The following is an 11,181-nucleotide window of genomic DNA, read 5'->3' as shown; positions in this document are numbered from 1 at the left end:
TAGCAATACAGGTATATTTTATTTCACATTTTATTAGTAGACAGATGGGCAGAAAAAGACAAAAATAAACCACTAAAGGGGAAGTTGAACACAAAATGCATCAGATAATCTTTTCTCATAAGTTAAACTGAAGAAAAACATCTACAATTTCAGCTAAGAAAACTATTAAAGTCAGGTGTGTCCTGCTGGTTTCAGAAGAGTTGAAAATTGCATCTGAATCTTTGTAAATGTAAACCTTTTTTTTTTAAAATCAGGATGGGGGTGGGGTGGGGTGAAGGGTTAATTTTCAGTGGAGAACTACACCTTTTCCCCTTCAATCACTTACTATGTATTTTCCAAACATAAGGAAACCAGCAAATAAAGAAGCAAGTAATTACCGGGAAAGAAGAAGGGACTACAAAAGTTTGGCTAACAGAAAAGAACTCTGGAATGATGTGAAATGAAAGTGGGGAAGACTGTGAGAAGCAACAACAAAATCACGATAATACACTTTGTCCACCCAGCCTCAAAATACACAGACCTGAAGAGCATCCAGAGGCCTCTGCTAGAATCTGAAGGAACCTCAAATTTGCAGGGTGGTTTCTGAATTCATGTTGCACCAAACAGCACAACTGTACTCACAAGGTTGTGGCCTGAGCCTAAGATCTCCACTCCCGAAAGCAGTCACGTGCTTAAGGTCTCCTGTGGTTTGTGTTCTCAGGACAGAGCTCTGGAACCAGCTTCGGTTTCTACAAGTCAGAGCTATCCATGTTCGCGTCCACCTTCTAACAATTCTAGCAAATCAACACACACCCCAGTCTTCTGGAATTGATTGTACTCTCATCAGAGACAAACCTAGCCCTCAAAAGTAAAACCCCAAAGGGCTGAGAGGTACAGCCTCCACCTGCTCTCTGGCTCCCTGAGTCATTGTGCAACAGAGGCCACAGGGCCTAATGGGACAGCACCTCCCACAATGCCAAAGTGTCTGGCCTGCCCTGGGAGAGAAATGCTTCAGCAGGAAGGGGAAAGGCTTAGTTTTAGGGTTCCAAGAGTAAGACTAAGCTACTGGCTGTAAACGTGGGGTGTGTGTGTTTATCTAGTAGTGGAGGATGAGAGTACCTGTGGGGCATAAAAGGCTAGTTTCAACATCACTGTTACATCACAGGAGAGCTGCTTTGTTTTCTGAATCTGACCACAGTTGTTGATTCAGAGGTGCAGGTAGCCCCATGGAGTTTGGACAGATTCTGGGACCAGGCTCAACATTGTCCCATATGAACCTTAGCACGTTTAACATTCCCGATTTAGTACTAGACCAAACCTAAGATTCCAAAGAGGGCTGCTGGGAATCAGTCAGCAAATGTTTGGAGAGTCTGAAGAGCGAATGAAAACCCTGAGATCAGAAAGGAAGGAGGAACTAAGGACCTAAGCATCACTTACTCTGTCCTAGGATCCATCCTGCCCCTGTCCCTCATCAACCCTTTCATTCTTTCTGAGCTGTACGATCTGAAGAAAAGGAGTTGATGCTAGCGCACAGGGATCTGAAGTAAGTTTATAGCGGTATTTTTCCCAATGAAAGAACACTGCCCTCTTATGCACTGGCCCACCCCCACAAGAAACAAAAATCATCGCCACGTACAGAAGTCCCTGGTTGGTGAAGGCTGATGGAACTTGATATTGATTGAAGTAACACACGATCGGCACAGGGGAAATCAAAGCTGCAGCAATTGTGCGGCAGAAAGATCTAGCGTTGCCGGGACACTGCCTGCAGCCGACTCCCCTGGCCCTGCCAGAAGAGGCAAAGCAGCTCAGGGAGAGCTCCATGCACAGCTCCTGCTTGCACTCCGCAGCCCGAGTGCATCAAAAGGAGAGAAGTCGGGGTCACATCCAGTGAGCAAAGCAGGAACCAGTCACTCAGGTCTTACATATATCCACAGTTACCGCTATCAGTATAAGCAGCTCAATGAGAACCAAAAATCTTAAACACATGCACCTAGTATTAATACTGAGTAATTAAAACCTCGCTACTTAAAAAAAATGCTCGTGAGAGTGTATCTTTCAGGGAAAGGCCATGTTACACATACGAAACAGATGTTTTCTCTCCCAACAGTGGTCACCAGCAGTCTGACTTTCTCCCAGCAGCATCAACCAAAACTGGCATAGTGATTTTAAATCTTTGTTCCCATCACTAAGTCTCCACACACTCACGCTAATCCCCCCACTCTCTCTCCACTCCCTGGGGGGCAAAAATAACTCTGCCTTCAAAATAAATAGCAATCAGTTCTATGTAAAGTATGAATATTTATTTCAGGCTTTAGATCCCAATCAATTTCAAAAAACAAAATCTGATTCCTCTCTTCCATGTGAGGATGACTTCCTGGAGGCTGAACGGTTCTGTGCCCTTAGGAACATGTCTCATCAGGTTCAGAACAAAGTCCCTGACACCCACTGTACCCCAGCCTTAAGAAACAAAACTCACCACCATGGGGCTGAACAAATGCACACACACGTAAATGAGCAGCTAAACCTTGGCAAATCTGCTTAAAAAAAAAAAAGTTTTGTTTTCTGGGGGTTTGTGGTGGCTTTCTTTTGCTACCCAGCATATGCAGCACTTGTGAACTCCCAATGGGTTCCCAGCTTTAAACACATTAAACGTCTTGGTGAAAGACTAATTCTTCAAGAATCTAAAAACAGACCAAACGTGTTTTGCTGTGAACGCTTTGTAGAGACGAAGTGAGGCAGGAGTTTGGATTTAAAGAAAGGAAAAAAAAAAAAAAATTCAATACAGTGATGGAAGGGTAAAGAATGCAAGAATTCAGACATTCTGTGGAGGATTACTTTCTCTCCATTAAGAGGTCCATAAAAAGGAGCGAACTGAGATCCATAAGGGGAGTCAGCAGGAGCCGTGTTTGTTTTCCCCACCCCCGTGATAGCTTTTTGCCGAGGGGCCACTGCTAGGTCCCCACTTGCTCCCCTCCCTTTGGCCTGAGACGGCAGGGCAGTACAGGGGCCTTGAAGGAGCACGTCACGACTCCTCGTTTCCAGAATCGTCATCATCATAACAGTCGGCATCTTCCTCCTCCTCATCTTCATCGTCGATGTCATCGTCATACAAGTCGTCATAAAGCAAATCTGAGCTGTTGTCATTGGAAGGCACTTTAGTTTTGATGCAGTATTCCGCCAGGGTCGTAGGGACCTTCACTCCATCCTTTTCTGCTTCGGCTTTAGTGGCTGACACCTGTTTCCTGAAGAGAGGATAGTTTATGTAAGTCTCTGGAAGATGGTTTTATAATTTGCCAAAATAATCTAAAAATCTTTGTGACTTGGGTTTTTGAACTTTAGAACCTATCTACTTAAAAGGATCTTTAACAAATACCCTCTACTATACCAAAAGTTCTAGCCCATCAGGTACCCGTCTGAAGGACACTTAATAATGACCCTTCTGAAGGGTGTTTGAAGCCATGGATCTCAAATATTGGTTAGCTGGAAATCACCTCACATTTCTTTTCCCCAGTTGGTCCCACACTAAACCTAGAATGCAGGCCCCAACAACTCCATAATCCTCCTACTCGGAGTAAAATCCAAATATCTCCTGTTGAATTCAAAGTCTTGCATGATCCACCTGCCTACCACTTCACTGCTTTCTCCAATTCCAAAACATTCATTCAGTCCACTCTGGGGTATTTTTTAGTACCTTCAAACACACCTAGTTTTTCTGTGGATCAGTTGTTCTGCCCTACACATATGAACTTATGAACGTATGTCACCTGAGAGGAGGCTTGTTCTGACAGAAAACGAGCCATCTTGTCAATCCTTCATATTACCCTACTTCCTCACTTGTTCACTCTTCTGTCATTCTCACCCCTGAATGTGAGCAAAGACCCTGTCTATCTTAGTTAATTCTATTCCCCCGCTGCTTAGAACACTGTCATACACAGCTGTGCAACAAATACTGATTGTATGAATGCATGAAGGTTGTTCCCTTCAACAAGTATGAAAATTTGATCCCTCAAGGGGTTACAGAAACTGAACTTAAAACATCAAACCACTATTCTCCCCGTCTTCCTTTTAATTAGACTTCTCTCAGTTGATCTTTGGTGCCTTGCATGCTGGTGTTGAGGCTTTCAGGCTTAAATCTCTCTTCTCACAACCTTCTCTTGGGACCACCTTATCCATTCCCACGGTTCTAACCCTTCATACTGACAGCACTCAAATCATCAGGGTCCAGCCTGGACCTCTCTTCTGAGCCCTATACCCTTCTCCATCCTGACGGAATCCTAACGCAGCAACTCTTCGTCTGTCTGACCTGTCGCCGTCCACCTCCGTGGCCAGCTTCTCCCATCTTTCTTCTCTCAGCTCCTTACTTCAAAGTCCTAAATATTTTCAAATCTGTTTTCTCATTCTTGTCACTCCGTCAGTTTTGTCTTCATCGCAGCCTCCTCAGATCTCAGCTAGTCTCCTGGTCAATCCCTTTCCTTTGGAACTCAATTAGGATTATCCTTTCAAACAAAATCTTTAAGTGACACTCCGTCACCTCCTTCTGACTTCACTGTCTTGTAAGACCTGATGCCTTTCTTAATTTCCCATCAATTCTCAAATTAGAATTTATGATTCTCTTGACATGTCATGCTGTTATACACCTGTGTTTTAGTAAACACGTTTCTCCCTCTCTCTGAAAAATTCTTGGTTATGACGCATTCTCTCTACTAGGAACATATTATATATTCCTTCTACTGTATCTTGTTTATGGTTCTGTAGTTGCACTTATCATATTACACAGTCTTTTGTTTGTTTACAAACAGAAGTATGAATTCCCTTAAGGAAAAAGATTGTGCCTGACATCCAACCTTCCCGTGAACATCAGAATTCCGTCTGACACTTTTATGAAGAATTCCCATTTTCCAATCCTCAGTCCACTTTCACACTCAACTTCTTACTACTTACACTAGTTATCTTCAATCTTTGGTATAAGCCAGTCACCCAAGTGGCTGCTAAAAACAAAATACAGATGCCCAGATTCTATCCTTGCAATTTCATCAAATGACTGGAATAGAGAGGGTCTGAAGCTGATTTACAGACAGCTTACTCAGCTGTCAGATGACATGCATTTGTGCCAACTAGATTTTATAGAGAGGGGCTTTTTAAATAAATTCTAGTGCTTAGTAAAATTCCTATACACAGAATGGGCTGGAATTGTCCCTGGGGCTCTACCAATTCTTAAGTACTGTTAGGAAAACCTTTTATTCTATGCAGGATATAACTAGAAATGAATGGCTGAGCCTAATACCATCTACCTTTTTTTTTTCCTTCTACAGATGGGAAAATTAAAGACCCTCAAAAGTTAACTGATAGGGGCTTCCCTGGTGGTCTAGCAGCTAAGACTCCACACTTTCAGTGTGGGGGACGTGGGTTTGATCCCTGGTTTGGAAACTAAGATCCCACAGGCTGCAACTAAAGATCCCGCATGCCATAACTAAGACCCGGGGCAGTTAAATAAATATATATGTATAAAAAGTTAACTCATGTGAGGCATGGCAGAGCTAGGAGTATACTCCAAGTCTCCTGATTCTTACTCCATTCTGTTAAATCATGTACTACATACAGTTGTTGATAACCATTGTATGGTAAGGGAGTTAGAGAAGGCGAGGATGATCCTTGGAAGAAGTTGCTGTGGTTAAAAACGTCAATAATTTATAGGATTTCACTAATAAAAATGTGAAAACAAAAATATCTGGAAAAGACATCTGGAATACCTTGGGTGTTTGCTACACTTAAAGGACATGTTGAAAGCCTAAAACAGTGTCCCTAAACGGATCAGGAGGAAGAGTTTGCAAACTCGACTAGTCAGAACATGGAAGTTTTGGAAATCAGATCTGCTGCTTTCTCAAAAGCCAGTATCATTAGGCTCAGGCACAAATCTCTTCCCAAACAATAAATCTAATTGGCAGACACAGAGTCGACATTTAAGTTCAATTTAAGCCCCTGGTTCCAGGATATACTTTGATTCTGTATGAAGACTTGAAGCAAACAGAAGACAAAACAAAACACCTTACCTAATGATTTCAGCATATTCTTTGTCTTTTCCTTTACTGTCCCTCCATTTCCTGAACATAACCGAAGCATCCACATTGGCTGGGGAGAAGGTGTTGGGCTCATTAAGCAATGAGATTACACTTAACAGGATAGTCCTAGAAACAGGAAAAAAGGGTCAGCTATGAATATTCACATTCACAGTATTCAAAAGTTTTTGTTTTAAATTTAAGACTATAATATTTGAGGCTTTAGGGGAGTATCAAAATTTTGTTTCCAGTACTGGTTAGACTAGGAATAAGTTAATAAGTTGCTATCTGGGAGACAACACAGAGGGAATCTGAGTTAGCATTAAGGTTGGTCTGCAGGCCAAAATATGAATTCTATAGAAGGTACTGTCTTAACTGGCAACATGTTCCAATCTACAAAAATCAGACATCTGGAAGCTTTTCAAATAACATTTTAAAAATGAAGTTTTTTTTTACGGTTTAAAATTTTTTTTTAATTGCAATGTCTTATTTTTTAAATGCCATACAGTTTTTATATGGGTATGTGTATCTATATATTTTAATTTTTACAATGTTATGTTGGTTTCTGCCATACAATAAACACAAATCAGCCATAATTTTACATACATTCCCTCCCTCCCGAGCTCCCTCTCCTCCCTCCACCTCCCCTTCTAGGTCATCACAGAGGGCCACACTGGGCTTCCTGTGCTACAGAGCAACTTCTCAGCAGCTATCCGTCTTACGCCTGATAGTGTATACAGGTTGATGCTAATTTCTCCATTAGTCTCTCTCTCCCCCTTCCCTACTGTGTCTACAAGTCCACTCTACATCTGAGTCTCCATTCCTTCCCTGCAAATAGGTTCATCATCGTTTTTCTAGATTCCATATATGTGTTAATGCTGTATTTGTTGTTTTTTTTTTCTGACTTACTTCACTCTGTATAACAGACTCTAGGTTATACCTCACTAGAACTAACTCAAATTCATTCTGTCATGGCTGAGTAATATTCCTTTGTATATCTGACACACTGCTTTGTTATCCATTCATCTGTCGATGGACATCTGTTGCTTCCGTGTCCTGGCTACTGTAAACAGAGCTGCTATGAACACTCGGGTACATGTGTCTTTTTCAATTATGGTTTTCTCAGGGCAGGGCGGGGGGGGGGCGGGGGGGTATATACCCAGCAGGGGGGTTGCTGGGTCATATGGTAGATCTATTCCTAGTTTTTTAAGGAATCTCCAAACTGCTCTCCATAATGGTTGTATCATTTTACATTTCCACCAACAGTATAGGAGGTTCCCTTTTCTCTACATTCTCTTCAGCATTTATTGTTTGTAAATTTTTAGATGATGGGCAATCTGACTGGTATGAGGTGAGGCCTCATTGTAGTTTTGATTTGCATTTCTCTAATAATTAGTGATGCTGAACATCTTTTCATATGTTTATTGGCCATCTATATATCTTCTTTGGAGAAATGTTTAGGTCTGCCCATTTTTTGATTGGGCTGTTTGTTTTCCTAATGTTGAGCTGCATGAGCTGCTTATATATTCTGGAGATTAATCCTTTATCAGTTATTTCATTTGCAATATTTTTCTCCCATTCTGAAAGTTGCCTTTTAATCTTATTTACTGTTTCCTTTGCTGTGCAAAGGCTTTTAAGTTTAATCAGGCCCCATTTGTTTATTTTTGTTTTTATTTCCATTACTCTAGTTAAGTGCAAAAGGAAAAAGCAGAAGCAAAAAATACTTAGCTTGAAGGCAATCTTTTCATGGCAAAGGGTAAAAATGATGCTAAACTCCATATATCTAATTTGTATCATGGCTGCTTAGAAGATCTGAAAACCAGTATTACACACAAATGTATTTCTTTTCCATACTTCTAAGGGAAGCAAGTAAGAGTTAAGCAGAATGGAGAAAAAGCAACAGCCTTAACATGGAAGAACTAATTTCGTAATAATAGAAATCTTATTCAAAAATACTTACTAAGCACTTACTATTGTACCAGAGGCACTAAGTGAGATGCTGAATGTACAACTGTCAGAGAGTTAGATGCCATCCCTGATCTCTTAGGGTTCAGAAATTCTGTGAAAAATTTTCATCCACAGATAAAACTAGATACCTTAATTACAGGGAATGAAGTTTCTGTTAGATAAAATAAACTCAGTAAGATCCAAAAATGTCTGAAATAGTTCTCATGCTTTTTTCTCCCCTAAAAGCTATGTGCATGAAGTTAAGAAGAAACATGGGACGAAAAATTAAATTTCTCTACCTTTTCTCATTGGTGCGAGGTTACAGATTGTGTTGTTGCAAAATAGCCTTTTGCTCCTGACTCCAAGCAAAAAATAAAGGGAGGGAACCGGGCAATTAGATGTTTGATTTGATGAAACCTTTTCCTTAAAAGGGTAAAGAGTTTCTGTTACGTGATTATACAAGATTACCACAAAGGCACTTGCAAAGAAAACTTTCCCATCTAGTTAAAATCCATTTATCACATATATTAATATGTGATACCCCCTTTTCTATTACCCCCCCTTTCTAATACCCGCCTTTCTATTAGGTTAACTCCTTGTAACTCCCACCCCCATCCTTCTGGATTTCTTCAGTAGTTACAGTAAGAAGATTCAAAGAAACTCATCATTGCCAAAAATGGGAAATGGACTGACAATATCCTAGAAGCAAAAGAAAAATATGTGTAGAAAATTCTGTAAGGATTGTTTCAGAAGAAAACATATACAAAATCTGTTTGAAAAATAAGCAGAATAAGGACAAACTTTGGTATAGATCAATGGTCCTGATCAGTACTGTATCCTCACAACTTTCTGTGGTGATGGAAACATACAATCTGTGTTATCCAATGTAACAGTGGCTACTGGACAACACAGGTCCAGATGAATTATATTAACAGAATTAGGAGACTTTTCCCAGGAGTGCTCACAAGTAGATTTTTTTATGTTGCAATGTAAATACCATATTGAAACACCAAACTGGAAAGTACAATTTTAAAAAATAGTAAATCATCCATTTCTATGAAAAGAAAATCACTTGCAGTACCATATATTCCCTAAATTGAAATCCATGATGCTTTCAGAAGCATCAGGCACTAATTACAGTAGACTGTGATAATATTTGTCAGTAACAGTTATTAACCCAGCATGTTTTCACTTCCTCCCTTTGTCTGGAGAGCAGAATCATTTGGGGGGGGGGGGTACATGGAATCCATGCCACTGGTTCAGATGGGGTTAATCTTCTTCATCTAGTACACCTTTAAACAACAACGCCACACCTTCATAAAAACAACCCACCCACCCGCAGCAGTGGACACATAACCAAGTGCTGGCAAAGGACTCAACACTGATGCAGAATTCTGATGCAGTTCCATTTGCAATATCCTACTCAAAACTTCCCAACCAGTATGTTACAAGTGGGTTACAGAAACGTTGTATGGGACTCCCCTCAGGCACATGGGTGGGGAGGACCTGGGACAACCTGAGCCTCTGGAATGGTAACTTCTGGCCAAAGGAGCATCTTCAGTTTGCTACACTGTGATCTACAAATAACATCACTTCATTTTCCCTGTGTACCGTGATTCAGAAAGGCTGGCAAGGATATTACACACAGTGTAAGCTGTCCAGCACTTGTGTACTAGCTCCCTGCCCTTTCCATGGGTTGTAGAGAAGACCCGACAGGACAACATCATAGCCTACTCCTGAGAGACCCGTGTACGTGACAGTGTGTCCTCTGGAGTGGATCCATAAATCTGGTCCCATGGCAAAGAAAACACTTTTCTATCCTTCGGAGGAAAGCAAATCCTTAAAAAGACCACTTTCCTATCCAAGAGCCTGCAGTAGATACGGCAGGTAGTTCTGAGGGTGGTTCCTCAGAGAAAGCACTTGTGAAGCCTACTGCAAAGTCTGAGAGAACCCCCACCCAGCCACGGAAAGCTCTCATTTGGTTCTCGAGAGAACACGAATTAAGGCACATTTTGTTTCTTCCACTGAGAAGAGGAGGCATGGTGCTGCGGACCCCCAATCACAAACATGTGGCAGCATCAGGGGTCCCAACCCTCCCAACTTCATTTTTTGTTGACTAATACCTACTTCTCCAAAACTTCCCAATTCTGTAAGGAACTTCCGTCCCCTAAACTTAATCCTGGACATTTGAGGACAGGGCTGTGGATCTCTTCTTCCAGAAAGTATGCCCGCCCCCTCTAAGAGGAGGAGACTACTGAGCTCTTAGTGGAAACTACGTGGCTAACGCTCTGAACCCTACAACCGTACCACAGCACATTTTCCTTGCTTTCCCCTTTAGCCAACTCTCACTACTCAACAGGTTTTGTGATATAAATCAACTTAGGCTTGCAAAGGTAACTGGAATTCCTTCCTCCTCTTCAGGTTACAAAAGCCTGCACAACTTTATCTTCTGAGTATGTTCACTGAGGTGCTAAATCAAAGACTAGTGCATGTGGTCATGGAGAAGTTCAAACACATGTGAACATGGAGCCACTTTCAGATAACAGAGTTATCTGTTCAGCAGTCAAGACCCTACACAGGCTGAAATGAACCTTTTGCCGCCTCCGCTGCCGTCTTGCTACAGCCATACACTCAATATGGAGCTTAGAATCCTGAGGCAGACAAGTGCTGGATAATTCAGCAGCAAACAGATATCAACAATAAACTTTGGCACCTCATATCTTGCCTCTTGATATTTCAGTGCCATAAATAACCTATGAGAAATACATACAATTTACTACCTTAAGGAACTCCTTTATCTCAAAACAAATAACACACTGACAAATGTGATGTGTTTCACATTAGGTAGTGCCTTTCTGACTTTTCAGAGTTCTGGGCATCACCAGGAGTTCCAGATGAGGTTCCACGAGTCATACAAAACACCATGCCCTCTCTAGAAATACACAAACACCAAAACTCTCCCATTACTTGCCCACTCCAAGATCAATACATTGAAGAATCATCCAATTACATGGAATGAAGAAACAAAAAGTTCCGAGAAGAATTCACTAATGACTTCCAATGCAAATATCTTTTGGAGCAGGGGCTAACGATCAAGGGGACAATCTGAAGATAACTAAGTTCTGGCTGTGAAGCCTCTAAATAAGAAAGCATAAACGCAAGGAAAGCAATCTCTGATGTGAAGTCCAGGTGCTTCTAA

At 41.3% G+C, this 11,181-nt stretch overlaps 1 protein-coding gene across 1 annotated transcript in view; it reads right to left on the bottom strand.

The window, feature by feature from the left end:
* Positions 1–11,181, bottom strand: part of UBE2R2 (ubiquitin conjugating enzyme E2 R2) — a 94,546-nt gene continuing 83,365 nt past the window's right edge. The window contains exons 4-5 of the mRNA XM_065946605.1: positions 6,030–6,164; positions 1–3,221 (exon numbers count right to left, since the gene is read on the bottom strand). Of these exons, the coding sequence (XP_065802677.1) occupies positions 3,002–3,221; positions 6,030–6,164 (355 nt within the window). The 3' untranslated portion in view covers positions 1–3,001. The remainder of the gene's footprint in view (positions 3,222–6,029; positions 6,165–11,181) is intronic.

This window comes from Muntiacus reevesi, chromosome 10 (genome assembly GCF_963930625.1).
Source record: "Muntiacus reevesi chromosome 10, mMunRee1.1, whole genome shotgun sequence".
Taxonomy (NCBI): domain Eukaryota; kingdom Metazoa; phylum Chordata; class Mammalia; order Artiodactyla; family Cervidae; genus Muntiacus; species Muntiacus reevesi.
This window is presented reverse-complemented; position numbering and strand designations above follow the sequence as displayed.